General features: G+C 45.3%; 1 protein-coding gene across 4 annotated transcripts in view; it reads right to left on the bottom strand.

The window, feature by feature from the left end:
* Grk4 (G protein-coupled receptor kinase 4) overlaps positions 1-17,238 on the bottom strand; it is a 53,802-nt gene that overhangs the window by 36,231 nt on the left and 333 nt on the right. For all 4 annotated transcript variants that reach the window (XM_033758807.1, XM_010641757.2, XM_010641762.2 and 1 more), the window contains exons 2-4: positions 10,419-10,514; positions 4,125-4,237; positions 629-706 (exon numbers count right to left, since the gene is read on the bottom strand). In XM_033758807.1, the coding sequence (XP_033614698.1) occupies positions 629-706; positions 4,125-4,237; positions 10,419-10,514 (287 nt within the window). The remainder of the gene's footprint in view (positions 1-628; positions 707-4,124; positions 4,238-10,418; positions 10,515-17,238) is intronic.

Below are 17,238 nucleotides of genomic sequence, written 5' to 3'. Positions count from 1 at the left end.
AAAAAAAAAGGCACTTAACAGCTCTGATTTTCAGTCTTATAGAAATAGGTACAATAACAATATTATCTCATGTGTTTGCCAGGGGTTTAAATAATGTATTACATGCCTGAGGCTTGGAGGTGTGTTCACCAAATATAGGTTACCGCTGTTATTACTCTACTTCCACCCTGCCACCAAGGCCTGCCCAGAATGTAGGACTCCTAGCGACCGGCTAAACAGTCACAGAAGGAAAGCAGGCTATGCTCTAATTTTACTGCAAGAACCTACTGAGTCAAAATGAATGAATGAATAAATAAATAAATAAATAAAAACTGACTAATCAATAAATAATAAATAAATAAAAACTAAGTCCTGCTAAAGCTTTTGGGAAACATATCATTTTTAGACCAAGTCAAGCAAATGAAACTCCCTAATTCTACATTCTGTTTGAGAAAACTACAGAAACTTTAAAATTCTTTGAATCTGTTTCATTAGGGATTTCCTAAAACAAAAATAAAGAGGAACATTTACAAGGAATTAAAGTTCTCAACATATTTGTTATATCCTATCCAACAGAGTAAAAGTAGCTACACACCTTGATCTTTTATGTAAGTTACATACAAGTCTTCGTTCTAAAGAGGAAACCCACCTCCTTACTGAAGAACCTGTCCAAGATAGACAGTGCATGGTCTCTGCGATCCTCGTCAACGGCGACTTCGTACTCGGCCTGATGGGGGAGACAAGAGAAGGGAAATGGCAGCTGTCTCTTCACTAGTGAAGTTCACAGCATTTGTATTCTGTGGCTTATGGGATTCACATGACAGCATCACAACCAGGGCGGAGTTCCCTGATCAGCAAGTGATAGCCTTTCTTTGGCACCTAAGTGCTGTAGGGGTAAATATGCCTCCTCTGTTTAGGTGCTGGGCACTGAATCTGCGGTCTTGCACATCTTAAGCATCTTAAGCATCTGCTCTGCCAGTGAGCTACACCTCCAGTTTAATGAGTTTTTTTTTTTTTTTTTTTTGGTACCAGGGATTGAACTCGGGTCCTTGCGCTTGCAAGGCAGGCCACCGAACCGGTGAGCTAAATCCCCGGCCCCAGTGAGTTACTTTAGAAAGGGGCTAACAAAGTAGTACAGCAATGCTGTGCCCCACTGCATTTTTCCATTACTTATGGCAAAACAAAACGGACGAGGCAACAGCATTTTAGAAATGTCTAGAGTCATGTGAGAAGCTGAGTCAGAATTCCTACGGGAAGCCAGAGCTGGTGATATCAAAGCAGAAGTCATCTGCACTCAGGAGTCAGGGGTCAGGTGTTGGATCACAGGAGTGGACAGTGTCACCCAACCACTGTCAGAGGAAAAGAAGTCACTTTCTTGAGAAACTTTTTTTTTTTTTTTTTGTACTGAAGATCAAACTCAGGATCTTGCACTTATGAGGCAGGCAGCAGTGCCACTGAGCTAAATCCCCAGCCCGTTTGATCAGCTTCTTAACACTCTGGAAGACATTTCAGGCCTGGTATGTCCTGCACAAACAGGGATGGAGGGATGGAAGAGAGTTTATCCCACAAGGCTCCCTCCCTTGCCAGAGAAGGGTTCCAGACAGCAGCTCCAGGAGGTACAAGTGACGAAAGGGCAGGACTGCCTGGGCTGGCTCCATCCCAGTGCAAAGGTGCAGTGACAGAAGGTGGTATCGAGGTCACATGCACATCGCTTCTGGTAACTGCTCCTCAGGTACAGCACAGCACCTTCAGCACTCAGGCCTGGGGACCCTGTGTCAGTGAGGGAGACTGTCCCACAGGGTCTATGCGGTGCCACCCTGCCACGACCACTCCAGTAGAGTCTGCGTGACAATGCCGGTCACCTGGCAGAAACCAGACCAGAGGTATCGTCCCCACGGGGTTAAGCCTCCTGGAGGTCCTTGGCACACACCGCATGCAAAGTCAGCCGTGTAGAGAATAGCTGGCCTCTCTGCCTGCAGTTTGGGGACATTGGGTTCATCTATAATTCTGTTCTATTTTGTCTTTATTACTATTTGTTCATTATCTGTAGAATTGTATTCTGGGCCCAGGAAAGGTTAGGAACTATTAGATGTTCCTAGAGATGGGGAGGTATTGAGGCACAAGAGGACGGGCGGCCAAAGTGCTGACCCTGAGCCCTGGACTGTGAAGTCCTGAAGGTGACCCTGAAGGTGACATGCTGAAGCCAGTCCTTTGTTTTACAAACTTCCCCTTCTGACTGCGTATAGGTGTGGTCTTACCTTGACTCAATGGTCTTAGCTTTTGTGATGGTATATAGGTGTGGTCTTAACTTGACCTTGTGGTCTTAGTTTTTACAGTACTATTGTCTATCTTTCTCATGCCTGCCTGTGCCTGAAATCACTCTTGAGGTGTACCCTTGAAACTAGTATATAAACACCTGGAGTTAGAAATAAAATTGCAGCAGCATTGGCAAACTTCACCTCGGTGTTGAGTGCTTTTGTCTGACTGTCATCGCCGAACCTGCTCCCACCTTTCAGAGAACCTGTATCTCCTCGTGAAATCCCGTGTTAGCTGCCCTACGGTCGGTAGCACCACCCAACCAGCTCCACCACAGCAGAGCAGAAGAAATTCTACCTGTAGCCATTTTGGAGGGGTGCCCAGGACCTTCCTGATGGTCTGTCCTACAGATTCCGACTTTCCTGGCCACATGCCACTGTCATGTAAGCCAGCTGCTCTTCAGATCGCCCTCCTACTGCTTCTGGCGTGTCACAAAGCTGCCTGAGCAGTGAGTGCTGCACAAACAGTGCCACCCGTGTTCTCTGTGAGACCACACGACAGCCATAAACAAAACCCAAATAAAACCCACTCCCCACCCCCATGAACTGGCTGTCACCTAATAAGCAACAGGCACCATGCTAACAGCGGAACAGTTCACCTGAAACAGAGCCCTAATAATAGTTTAGATGTTTTAACACACAGAAGAATTTCCGGTCCCTAAATTTGTAAAATTCATCAGTTTGGTAAGCATAACCAACTACATAAAACTTTGTATCCACGCTCCACCCCTGGAAAGAAGCAGCATATCCTACTACGTCCAAACCCTAGCTGTAAAAGAAATGTTTAGCCAGCCATGTGACAGACACACACACACAAAACACACACACACACACACACACACACACACACACACGTAATCCTAGCACTCTGCAAGGCTAAGGCAGGACTTCAAGTTCAAGCCCAGCGTGGCCATCTTAGTGAGACCCGACCTCAATATAAGAAGATTTTTGTTTGTTTGGTACCAGAGATCCAACTCGCGTCCTTGCGCTTGCAAGGCAGGCGGCGGTACCACTGAGCTAAGTCCCTGGGCCTATCAAAAGATGTTTTAAAAGGCTGAAGGTGTAGCTCAGTGCAGAGGCCCTGGGTTCAATTCCAGTACAGAAAAAAAAATTGTCCCATTTCTGAGTTTTGTCTTAGTCTAACGATAGTGCCAAAAAAAAGAAAGGTCTTAGGGAGTTCCAGGGGATAGGAAACAGACGGTAGAAGAGCCTCGATACTTTTTGAAAGGCCTTTACAAAGCTATGACACCAAACAAAGCAATGCAAACTAAGTGACGCAAGACAGTCTCCTGCATATAATAGCACTAGTACATATCTGCTGACATGAGGAGGACAGGGCAAAGGAGAGAAAGAAGGGTCAGTGTCAGGCTATGAATAACTAAACGCAAGACATCTCTGCTGCATGCAACCCATTTCCTATTGGTCAGTTACTTCTGAATGCTTGACGTTCTAGGCTTGCTAGTAGTAGTCACAACTCCTCCAACAGGATATATGAGAATGCCCAGTAAAGGCGACTGCGCTCCTCACAACTGCAGCCCTGGCAAGCACTTCAGGGCCAGGCGTGTCCCCAGCAGAGGCAGCGCCCTCAGGCTGCTGGAGCTGCCTCACTTCACTTCGCCAGCGGGCCTACACACAAGTGCCCAGCAGGGTCCACCGTCATTCAGTGCACGTGTCCAGTTCCACAGGGAATAGCACTGCCTACCGAACACAGTCCCCGATTAACAAGACACTGTGGCACCAGTCCATTCACTCCGCATCACTATCTGGGTCTAGTTTTTAAATTTTCGAAACGCCAGACCTGGGCCGTCCCTCCCCAAGACAACTGCTTACCACGGCATCCAGAAATTCAACACGCCTCTTGAGATCCGGGCTAGTGGTGCAGAACTGTCTGAAGAGGAGCCTTCCTATCGGCTGCTTGTCGCAAAGGCTGCTGTAATCCCTTTCTGGGGGAAGAAGGGACAGAAACGGGCAGGGGTAGTAGCACTTGCAGTCCACCGCAGGCTCTCCCATCCTCACTGAGTCTGTTGCGATAATGCCAGAAACAGCAGTTCTATCATATTTTCTCAGCTGCATTCCAGTTGCTGTTTAGCCTGGGGCACCAGGAACGTTCGAGCCCTCAGGCAGAGCAGAGGAAGCTGGAGGAATGTGTCAGGGCGTGTGACGTGGCTCTACAGGCCAGCGGTGCATACTGCACAACCTGCACATGTGTGACATGCACAGCAGGGACACACACAGGGGCTTTTCAACCCTTTCTACTTAGCTATGTTCTGTATTTTCACAAGTTACAAGTGTTGTATATGCTTAATGATCTTTCTAACTGCTCTTGGTTGATTTTTTATTTTTTCTTTTAAGTAGGAAATACTGTGTGCTTTACCTTAAACAGTGATTCTGTTCTGAGAAGAAGGCCCTCCTGTTTGGTCAATATGTCAAAAGGGGTTTAAAATGAAACTTTTACCCAGGCATGATGGCCCATGCCTATCACCCCAGCATTCTAGGAGGCTGAGGCAGGAGACTCACAAGTTCAAGCCCAACTTGGGCAATTCAGTGACCTAGTAAGACCTTGTCTTGAAATAAAAATTATAAAAATACTGAGGGTATACCTTGGTACAAAGGCCTAAGTTCAATCTCCAGTATTGAAAAATAATTAAAACAAAACTCTCATGTTAAATAGGTTAATTTAACTTGAACAAGAAAACCAACTGTTCTTCTAGCAGTAGCTTTCCTGAAATGAACAAACATGTCCAAGGTCCATAAAAATGATCCCAAACCTGAAGAATTAAAATTCACAAAGACAGGCACAGTGATACAAGTCTGTAATCCCAGCTATTCAGTAGGCTGAGGCAGGAGGATCTCAAGTTCAAGTCAGCCTAGGCAACAGAATGATATCCAGTCTCAAGAAAATAAATTTGAGTCATTTGTAGAAGAAGAGATGGATCTTGAGACCACAGTGTTGAAACAGATCAGACACAGGGGGCTGAATATAATATGGCTTCTCTTGCACAGGAAACCCAAAATACAAGTAATTTGAGGAGCAAAATAGAGGACAGACAGGGCGATGAGGAGGTGGGTTTGTGGCAATAGGAGGGAGATCTGGGGAAGAGGGGAGAGGAGGGAGCAGGGAGGACAGGGTGGGGTGGGGTGGGGCTGGCCAAGATGCAACAAGGACTGCACGGACCACCAAGACATTATGGATGGCAAGCAGGGACTAAACTAAGTAATAACAAACAGAACTCATGGAAAGTGAGCAAGCCAAAACACATCCCTCAATTAAAGGGTTTATTAATGCCAAGTAATTCCGGGAATCTAAAGAGTCCTAGCTTTCTTCCCTCAGTACTGGGAACTAACCCCAGGATCTTCACACCAAGCTGCATCTCCAGCCCTTTTTCTTTTTCCTTTTTTTTTAAGAGTAGGGAAAATTTATTGAAAGAAAGAAAGCTTCTGTCTAAGAAAGACACAGAAGGAGGACCGAAAAATGGGTTGCCTCCTTTTTATTTTTAGAGTGGATCTCACTGAGCTGCACAGCTGGCCTTAACTTTGGCATCTTCCTGGCTCAGCCTGCACCAGCGTGCCCTGCCAGCAATCCTGTTTTGGGTCCCTGAGTCTGCATGCAGAAAAGTCTGAGCAAGGATGTCAACATTTGGTTGCAGTGCACTACCGCTTGCTTCAACGAACCTCAACAGTTTTGCAAAAATTCTACAACCTATTTTGTTCAATTTGGCTATTCTATATTATTTTAGGGGTATTCATTGACTGTCCTTTAAAAAATAAGAGACACAAAGCCAGCCAACAAGTTGTGTTTTGAAACAGTGAGAACTGTTACTGTTTTCCTCCCTAGTGAGTCAGGAGAGTGACTCGCTGTGAGCCAGCACAGAGACCCACACAAGCTGCCTTCCGCATGTCCCTCCCTTCTGTACACCTCTGCAAGGGACTGACTTCAAACAAAACCAAAACAAACAAGAATTTTTAAAATAATTATTTTATATCTACCTTTGCCAAGAGACTATAAATTCCATGAGGACAGAGACTGTGTCTGTTTCTCAACTGCTGCAGAAGCACACCCAATGTACATGGAGGAAAATAAATGACAATACTAAAAGGCTAATAATTAACAAGACATTGAATATAAGTTACTTCATTCTAAGTGCTAAAAATTACCCCCAAAGAATTAGAAGCATTCTGATGTAATTTAAATACAAATGTATATAAAAGTATAATCCTATGATTCTATTAATATATAGTGGTACCTCAGTTCACGAATTCTCTCCAAGATTCTGGTTGCAAATCGAACTTGACAAGAACCAAATCAAATTTCCCCATAAGGTCAACACTGAACCTAACCACTGAATTTGATTTGGTTCTCATCCAACTTGGTTTGCAATGAGAATGGTGGAAACAATCAAGTTCGTGAACTGAGGTACCACTTAATTGCAATACAAATGTCAAATCCTGGAATCAACCTCCATAATCATCTCTCTATGCTCTAGTCAGAAAAAATTACTGTTGACAGTGAGGATCAAACTCCAGTCTGTCAGAGGAAGATACACCTGAGGCCAAAACTGGAAGGCCATAACAAGACACCCTGCAGCATTCCTCCCTGCAGAACCTGACCTGCGTTCCCAGGATGGCTATGAGGAGATCCAGCGCTGGCGGGGGGGAGCGGGCAGAGGGGAGCCATCATCCACTGCTGCAGCCACTAGGAAAAAGCCTGGCAGTGTCTCAGCAAGTTAAAGATAAAACTGAACCACAGATGGCCACTTCCCAGGCCTCTGAATGTTACCTACATTAGTAGGTGGAAGATGCTGACTCAGGGAAATTCTCCTGGGTGATTTGAATGGGCCCTAACTGCAGTCGCAGGTAGACTCACAAGAGTGTAAAAGTAGATGGTCACATTTACAGTCAGCTGATCTTTCTTGGTTTTTGCCAGTACTAGGGGTTGAACCCAGGGCTTTCATACTGAGCTACACCCCCACCTTTCACTTTCTATTTTAGACAGGCTGCTAAGTTATTAAACTGCCTAGGCTGGGTTTGGACTTTCAGACTTCCTGCCTCAGCCTCCCAGAGCACTGGATTACAGGCATGCACCACCATGCCCAGCTTGTTTTTTGTTATTTTGAGACAGGAGCTTGCTGTGCTGCCCAGCCTGGCCTCAAAATCCTAGGCTCAAGCCATCCTCCTGCCTCAGCCTTCCAATCTTTTAGAGACCGAGTCTCCAAACTAAAACCCACTTATTTATCACAAAGTGCCAACACCGCAATTAAACCCAAATACTGAGGTTTTACTTTAGAAAAAACAACTCATACAGCTGTGACATCAACACAGAGAAGGCTCTGCATGCTTGCTGCAGCATGTGTGCCATAGATTCACTGCTAGCCTATAGACAGAACTGCACCAGGCTCAGGCTCAGTTGATTTTTAACAAGCTGCAGAGACAAGTCAACAGTGAAAGAACAGTCACACCAAGCAATGAGATGTGCTGTAGCTAAGTGGTAGAGCATCCCACAGTTCAATCCCCAGTATCAAAGGGAGAAAAGTACTGACTTGTGCTTACAGCATGGATGAACTAAAAATGTTAGGTTACATTAAAAAAAAAGCCAGCCACAAAGACCGCCAAGGTGATGGTTCTTGTGTATAGGGCATGTTCAGACCAGCAAATGAGGAGAGCTGGGAAGAGGGTTATGACTACCTAGGGCTGGAGGTGGGGAGGGAAAGGGGCTGCCAGTAAGTGCAGGGTTTCTCTTTCGGGATGAAGACATTATCATGGTGGGGATGCTGCACAGCTTCATGAGTACATGAAAACTACTGGACTATACGCTTTATTTTATTTGCAGTGCTGTGGATTGAACCCAGGCCTAGTGCACAATAAATGCTCTACCAACTGACCCACATCTCCAGCCCGGAATTGGAATTGTACACTATAGATGGCAAGTGAGTTACATCTCAAACAAGCTGTTACATTTGAAACTTACAAGGTTAAAACAATAGATTAGGTTTCAGGGATTTAGCTCAGTGGTGCTGCCACCTGCCTTGTAAGCACAAAGTCTGGAGTTTGATCCCGGGTACCAAAAAAAAAAGGAGGGTAACTATGAGTTTAATTATTTATGGGAACAAAATTATCTCCCTCCTTAAACCATCTGAAACTAATTTTGATCATTTGAGGTTTTTTTTTCAGGGGGTGATTGTTTTGAGACAGGGTCTCACCATGTAGTTGTAAGGAAAGTTAAAACTTTAAGTTGAAAAGGCTTGGGTTAAGGCTTTCGGCTCTCTAAGGCGCATAATCACTAGTTCACCTCTTCTTTCCCTGGATACCTGGCCAGTTCCCTGGAAAAAAGCAGGAAGGACTTTGTTAAAAAGACCAGATGTTCTTAACATCAAGATAAGGAATGTGATGCATTCCGCCCCTCCCGGACCCCTGGCCAGGGCCTGGTTGGGACGTGACTGCAAGCACATTCACCTTTTTCCTGCCAAAAGTTCAGGTAGTTTTACTACCTTTGTCTAGAGAGCTATAAAAACAGCCCACCTAGCCCAGGCTGCTGCTGCTGTCTTACGCCCGGGATTGAGACCTGTAGCCGAAGGGATTGCTGAAGAGACCCGTGCTGTGTTGCGAGTGATGCACCTAATTCCTCCAACATTCCGGTGTTGTTGCCAGAGAGCCTAAGGGTAATTTCCCGGATAGAGTCCCTCTTGCTGTTAGAGGACTCTCTTTCTTTGTCCTCTCCATTCTTACTTTTGTTTTCTGTATGCGCATATCCTTCAATAAACTTTCCCTTTTGTACTTATTTAAGGCTGGTGGACGTTCTTTTAGCGGATCGAGCCAAATTAATTAGGAGACCGTGCACGGCAAAGGGCAATAAATAAAATTTGTCCTTACAGTAGTTGAGACTGACCTGGAACTCACTACGTAGACCAGGCTGGTCTTGAACTCACAGTGATCCTCCTGCCTCAGCCTCCCAAGTGCTGGGATTACAGACGTGCACCAACATGCCCAGCTGAGATGTTTAAATTTTCTTTAAAAGGAACTATCAGAGTACTAAAGAAAAGATGAATTTGCTTGTAAAAACAACCTTCAAATAAAGATGTCCTTCCGAAATATGAACAATATGAAACATAGGAGCTGAGAAAAAACAATATATTGGTCTACCTAAAGAACTAAGATATCTATGGGAAAAAATACTATGAGCCAAAAGTCACAGGGGCCGGGGATTTAGCTCAGTGGTTCCACCACCTGTCTCGGAAGCGCAAGGTCTCAAGTTGGATCCCCAGTACCCCCCCAAAAAAAGAACAAAAATCACAAAAAAGAAATATAAGGTATATTCATTCACTGCCACTGAACCAGGCCCCTACCCTGACATACTCTATGTTCTTATTGAACTAATGTTTTCATGAAATTAACTTTTAATACTAAGCATAGAAAACTAAAAGGATCCAAGGGTACCTCTGTTCATGAACTTAATTATTTCCACGATTCTGTGTGCAACAGAATTATGTTTGTGAACCAAGGTATCACTGTTTCAAGAAATGCTTAACAGCATTTCCAAAGAGAATGACTGGCTGGGACACAGGGAGAAGGACTTTCACTTTATTTCTTTTCTGCTATGTATGGAACAATGAACATATTTTTTTTTTTTTTTTTTTTTTTTTTTTTTTTGGTACCGAAGATCAAACTCAGGAAAGGCAGGCATGGTGCCACTGAGCTAAATCCTGGCCCTGACTTCTTCTTAAAAATATTTTTAATGAGAGGGCAGAGGTAAGGGGAAAAAAATGAGAATCAAGACTTGCCATGTAAAGGTACATGATCCCAACAATGAATGTAACTGTACTGTATCCCTAAATGTACCAATAAACTCAATTTAAAAAAAATATATATTTTTAATGAAAAAGTCAACAGTCATATACTTAATTACTGCAGATTAGAAAACCTAGAGATTTATTTTTCTCCTGAGAATACAAGATATGGTAACAATTTTTAAAACAGTTATGAGCTGGAGAAAGAATAGAAAGACGACAAAAAAAAAAAAAAAAAACGGAAAGAACAGCAGCAAAAAAAAAAAAAAAAAAGACGGAGAGAGCAGCAGCATCTAGTAAACATGCAAAGCCAGAGCCCCAGGCACTGGCGGCGTCCACTCACCGATGAAATGCCTCAGCTCAAAGCACTGGCCGACAGAGGGCAGCTTCAGCATCTTCCTCCATTTTTTACTACGACCACTTTTTTTGCCAAATCCTCCTAAATTTGAAAAAGAAAAGAGGTATTTTTCTGAGTTTCTTTATTAAAATACTAAATTTATTGACATAGTGCCTGTAGTAGAGAAAAAGGCACTTTTTCAGAGCCAGCAATACCCAGTTACATCAGCTCTGGGCACTAATATATCTCAGTACTTGGCTGTCTAGCTTGGATACTCAAGATGAGTACAATTTACACGTGTAACAACTTGTCCTATCAGGAAGTCAGCTTCACAAAGGATAAATTCTCAAGTGATGCCATCAATCCCTGGCCTGTCCTTTAGCCTCAGCTTCCAAATTTGTGAGCTACATCTAATGTGACATATTGGACAGAGCTACTCAACAAATATTTATATTTCTCTTTGAATACATATTTACTGATCACCTACTATGTACCAAGTATGTTCAAAGCACTGGAAATCCAATGGTAAAAACTACAAAGTCTGGAGTGTAGCTCAGTGGTAGAGCACTTGCCTAGCATACATAAGGCCCTAGGTACCACACCAACACCAAAAGAAGACAAGTCCCTGCCCTACTTCTAAATGAGGGAAAGATGATTTACAAATCCATGATAAGTGATCAGGAAAACATTAGCCAACAATATGATGAGTAATATGAACAGGAGGGTAAAGTTGGAGGGTGCTATTTTGACTCAGTAGCATCAGAGAAGACCTCCTTTCAAGGATCACATGTAGGCATGAGACAGATTAGGGCACAGCAGAGCTGGCCGGGGAAGTGGGCGTTCAACAAGATCCCAGGCACATTTGAAGAACAGTTCCCAAAGCCCTACAAGTAGACTTCTTGTCAGAAGGATGGCCTGGACCTGGTGTCAGTCTGAAGTATGGGATCCCAGAACCAGCTCTTCAACCAGATGTAGAAGTTTTCGCAGATGTCCTTGAGATTTGGACAGCATAAAAGGACGCATCAAATGCATGAAGGCTTTGCTATCATGATTTTCCATGATAGTCCACGGTTTCCCAGATGCAGTGTGTGCTTTTATCTTTGCTCTTACTCTCTTTTTCTATTTACTCAGTCCAAGCTCACTCTGCAGAGCCAGTTTCTTTTCCACTCTGCACTTTTACTTTCTTGAATAAACTTCACCACTGCTTTTCGCTTGTTTCATTCAATTCTTTGTTTGAGGTGAGAAGAACCTGGAATCCAATTCCAGAAGGAGAAGTGAACAACCCAAAAACTGGTAATGTTTAGTTGATGAGCCACTTTTTTTTTTTTAGAAACAACCTACATGATAACAGGCAGATCCCTGAAGAAGGCAAGGAGAGAGCCTCTGGAAAACCTGGACAAGGGAATCCCACATGGAACCAGGACGGCACTAAGAGACATAAAGCAATTTTCAGAAAGTTCCTTCATAGCAAGCATTTTCTTTTCATTTAACTCAGAGGAAATGGAAACATTCAATCTTAAACATACTGGGAGCTGAATTTTTACTGAATGCCATCCAAGAGAATCACATGCCTAAGACTCCAGCACCACAAGGGAGAGTTGGAAAACTGGGAAGAAGCCCACATTTTGCTGGAAGTTGGTGAGCTTTGTCTTCAATGAAAAACCATGAGAGCAGCTATGTGGAAGGTGGAGAGGCCTGGCAAGCTCAAGAGAGAGGGCACAGCTGGAGAAGTGTTGATGTTATTTGTGAGCGACAGTCATCAGCTGCAATGACCTTCTCAGCCTTTCTGTGCTCCTCTTCAACCCACTGAAAATCTCAACTGAGACTATGTGACTACTAATCATGGCATGTCAGCACAGTTCTTGGCAGGTCATGGATGACTAACATGGAGGCCAGCAAACTGAGGGCGGAAGACCCACCCCAGATGTGAGTGGTCCCAACCAATAGGCTTGTAGCTGGGCAGGATAGAAGGGGAAAGGATAGGAGGGCTCCTGGTTTTGAAGAGCTCTAGTCTTTGCTCGATACTGACCTCCATTTTCTTCAGTCTCCAATGGAGCCTCACACCAGCGACTCTCCATGGAGTGTCCAGGCCTTTGACCTTGGACTGGAGCTGCACCCTTGGTCCCTCTTGCTCTGTGGATTCTTCTTCGGCTGAGCAGCTGTTGGATCCTCTACTCTCCAGGATGCAGACAGATGCTGTGGACTCGGCCTCTCATCCTGGAAGCTACCCTAGAATCCATTTCATGGTTCTTGTTGGGGACCTGTCTCCCCAGTAGATTTTAAACTCCTCACAGAGAGGGCTTTTATCTGTGTTATTCACAGCAGTTGTCTCCCCGACAGCTAAATAAGTGCTTTGCATAAAACAGGCATTCAATAAATATATCTTTAGGAAAACAAGAACCAAAAATATTTTGAATGAACAAATGAGTCTGTTAACTACAATATAGTAGTCCATCGTATAAACATTTGTACTTGCCCATGTCCTACTGGTACATGTTCAGTCTTTCTGGTTTACACCATCACAAATGACACTAGTCAACATTCTTGTAAAATGTCTTCTTTACAACCATTTCTGAAGTGAGAGGCCTAGAAGTATAGTTCTTGAGGCTCAGGCATGTGATTTTCAGCATTACTAGATTCTATCCAATTGTTCTCTAAAGTGGTTGTAATTTACCATGATCATTTAAGAAAATAGCATATGTATCTGGTATAATCCCTGTCTTAGTTACTTTTTTCATGGCCAACACCAGATTTATTTGTCTCACTGTTTATAGAGGCTTCAGTTCTTAGGTGGCTGCCTCCAAGGTAGGGTGGCATGGCAAAAGAGAAACAGTTCATGGCAGGCAGAAGGCAGCAAGTGACAAGGGACAAGAGACCAGAGACCTTCCTTCTGTCCTGTATATCTTAACCAGGTTACCACCCTCAGGGTAGACAGAACTCACGCCCAGTGTGGGACACCTTTAATCCTACCCAGAACTGTGCCAAACCAATCAATGAACTAACTTAGTAATCATACATCCTTGATCCAAGTGTCACACTCTCCAGATCCAGCCACCTCCAAAAAGCCCCACTATGACACGAGGCTTTGGGAGGACACCTAGACACAAACTGTAACAATCCCTTTGATAAGAGTTGCTCTGAATTACTTTTCACAGGTAGTGTACATCTGTACAGTCAAAAACAAGACACATTCAGCTGGGTGCTTTTGCACATGCCTCCATTCCCAGGTACTCAGAAGCCTGAGGCAGGAAGATTGCAAATTCCAAGCCAGCCTGAGCAATCTAGTGCAAACTTGTCTCATAATAAAATAAAAGGGCTGAATGTAGCTCAGTGGTAGAGTACTCTCCTAACATGCATTGAAGCCGTGGGTTCAATCCCCAGTACTGGGAGAAGGAAAACCAAGAGACATTCCTTTCCTTGCGTGGAAGAGCTCCTGGAGACGAAGCCAGCTGAGTTTCCTTTCCCCTGAAAGCCAGCAGCAAGTCAGCTACCACCACAGGCTTGTCAGTCTTCATCTCCCAGCTCCTTATCCCACATGGAGAACCAGATACAAGTGTGAAGGTGACAACCAGGCTGTTAGTACTGTTGGGGTCACGTTCAACAGAGGACCTTGCAGAGAGCACTGCTCAGTGTCCATCTAGGACAGGATGGGAAGAGTAGGCGAAGACAGAGCTCAGAGCTTGTCTCAGGCAGGCAGGGCTGTGTGACGAGATCGTGTTTGAAAGAGGCAAGTGCCCAGCCAGCCACGCGGTGTCTCCCTGTGCTTTCTCTTCTCCTGGAGGCCACAGCAGTGATGACAGCCAGAGCCATCCTCCTTGGTTCCATGTGGTTGACAGCGCCCCACCCTGACCACCTGCCAAGGCTGCTACAGGAGAGCGTTATGTTTGCACATTCTCATCAGAGTCTGCTCAAGCAGTTTAACTAGCATATAGTAAACTGCTTTGACAACAGGACAGTTCTAGCTGGGCATGGTGTTGCTTGCCTGTAGTCCTAATGTTCAGGAAGCTGAGGCAGGAGGAGCACTGAGAGTTTGAGGCTAGTCTGCACACATAGTGAGTTCAAGGCCTGTCTCACAATGTCCCCCTCCAAAAAGGAAAAGAGATGCAAATGTAGCTAAGTGATAGAACACCCCTAAACTTAATTCCCAGTACTGAAAAACCCCAGCAAGGAATACTCTCACTTGTCTAACACAGATAATACATAATTAGGTTAAAACCTCCCCAGCTGCATGTGGTGGCTCATACCTGTAATCCCAGCACACTGGTGGCTGAGGCAGCAGGATCGCCCCATGTCTCCATCTGGGAGCCTCTGGCTGTCCAAGTGGCTCCTAGTGAAAGCTGCAGCCCTTATAGGAGCAGGAAGTCCACCTGCCACTTCTCCTGCCTCTCTGTCCTCCAACTGAGCCATGCAGGGTCTTCTCTGACTCTGTCCACCATGCCAGGCAGGCTCTACTGCAGGACCATGGCACTGCTCTGCCCTCTGCCTACAGCGCTCCTTCCTCGGAACTAATGTTTTTATTCATGTTTCCAGCTTCTTGGTCAGGAATTCCCCAACCCTTATCCTTGCTTTTTCTCCATAGCACTTCACTACTACCTAATATGCTATATTCTAATTACGTTTTCCTCACTGGTCTTCCCTATAAAATGTGACATTACAAAGGGAGGGCATGGTGCTTTGTTCTTTCTGCAGCTCTCAGGTACACGCTCAGTGACAGTGGCCGATCCACCAGAGGCAATCAGAGCCTGGGCTCCAGCTAGCCACACCAGGCATCACACCGCAAGGCCCTCACTCTGCACATCTGCATGCAGGTTACTTCATTTTTTCGTTTGTTTGTGCAGAGGGGTTTTTGTAAAGTGATTTTCTTATAAGATCGCTTTTTAAAGATCAGTATATATTTGTCACACCTAGTGATCACATTCATTGTAGGGAATCTGTATTTGTGATGTTTTATTTTTTTAAATGTTTTTAATGTTTTTGGATTTATGAGACAGGTCTCACTATGTAGTTCAGCCTGGGTGTGAACTATGCAGCCCAGGCTGGCCTCAAACTCTTGGCAGGATCCTCTTGCCTCAGCCTCCTGAGTGCTGGGATTACAAGCATGCGCCACCAGAGCTGGCGGTGAAGTGATTTTTAATTGCTTACAGTCGAATGGTTTTCGTTTTGTCAGGTTCGTGTGTGCACATGACACACTCTGATCATTTTCACCCCTCATCACCCAGCTTCATATTCTGGGGTACTTCAGTGTATATATTTTCATCATACCCACCCCCGTCGCCTGTCCTTACAACGTCCTTATTCCCTTCTCCTTGTTCAGCCATATTACTTCTTCTCCTCTGCTCTAGAGCCCACACTCTGGGAAGAACCTGCAGTACTTGTCACTTCTCTTTTTCCCTTTTCTCTCCCTCCCTCCCTCTTTTTCTTCCTTCTTGGGGTTGCACTGAGCTTCAGCCACCCCGCTCCTTCCCTCTGAGTCAGGGTCCCTCAACTCCCCAGGATGGGATCGCAGGCATGTGCCACCAACCCCAGCACTGCTCCACTTTCCTGTCCCGCATCTGTCCCCGGAGACGAGGACTGTGCCCAAGATGCAGGTCTCAGGGCCTGCTGCACCCTGGGACAGACACCAGCAGCTCAGAAGCTGCACCCAGCATCGCTGCTGATCCAGTTCACCTGAAAGCACTACATATATGAAAGGTCCAGGTCCCCAGCATGGACACTCAAGCTCTGCACCTCTACCAGGAGCAGAGACACAGGCCCAGGACAGGGAGCAGCCGAGGCCACGCTCAAGTCTCGACCCCATGACCTAGAAACTGCTCTTCGGCCTGGTGAAAATGGAAGGCTTAGCTTCCAAAGGGGAGCACCGAGGGCTGGCCTGCTGACGACCTACGAGCAGGCGTAAGCACCGAGGGCAGAGCTACAGGCTGAACAGGCAACACACCTCAGCACTTTAATGCTACGTTAAAAAACAATCAAAACATTACATTTGAAATAAAATGAAAAGCCTGCCAGGAGACATGGTGGTGAACACCTGTAATCTCAGCACCTGAGAGGTTGAGGTAAGAGGATCCTGAGTTCAAGCCCAACCTGTCTGCACAGGGAGTTCAAGGCCAAGTACGTTAGCAAGACCCTGTCTCCAACAAGCAAATAATAAATTAAATAAGTTTAGCACACGGAGGTATGGAGCCAACTGGTATTAAAACGTTGAACAAAATCTGATTTGCCCCCTGTTTCCAAATTTCTGCTAGCTTCTTTAAAACTGTAACTTCTGGAGCAGGGGATTTTGCTCAGTGGTTAAGGACCTGAGTTCACTCCGTGGTACCAAACAAAACAAAATAAACAAACAAACAAAACCCCCATAACTTCCGGTTATCACCACAACCAGAATTCCCGGATGTACTCTTTTCTTCCTTCAGTCATCAGTTTGAGTCCACGGGGTATGGGCTGGGTTCCAGCATGGTGCACAGAGCTGACCCAAGCAGCCACGACATTTCCCAGGTGCCAAGAGCACAGGGACACAGTGCTCAAGGCTCCTGCAACTGGAATTGCAGCTTGACAATCCCACCGGGCAGGGATGGGCCAGAAACTGAAAGGCACGGAGCACTGAGCTGCAGAGGGACAAGAGGAAGAAAAGTAGGTAGGGCCCAGCAGGACCCAAGGCTATGATGTCCCAAGTGGTTGACACTTGACCTGCAATGGAGGTCCAGGGCCAACTGTGAATATGAGATCAAAGTGACAGATCCAGGCTGGGGATTTAGCTCAGCGGTTCAGTGGCCTGCCTTGCAAGTGCAAAGACCCGAGTTCAATCCCCGGTACCAAAAAAAAAAAAAAA

Source organism: Fukomys damarensis, unplaced genomic scaffold, assembly GCF_012274545.1.
Source record: "Fukomys damarensis isolate Sample0158 unplaced genomic scaffold, DMR_v1.0_HiC HiC_scaffold_35, whole genome shotgun sequence".
Taxonomy (NCBI): domain Eukaryota; kingdom Metazoa; phylum Chordata; class Mammalia; order Rodentia; family Bathyergidae; genus Fukomys; species Fukomys damarensis.
Note: the sequence above shows the minus strand (reverse complement) of the source record. Positions and strands in the feature narration are given on the sequence as shown.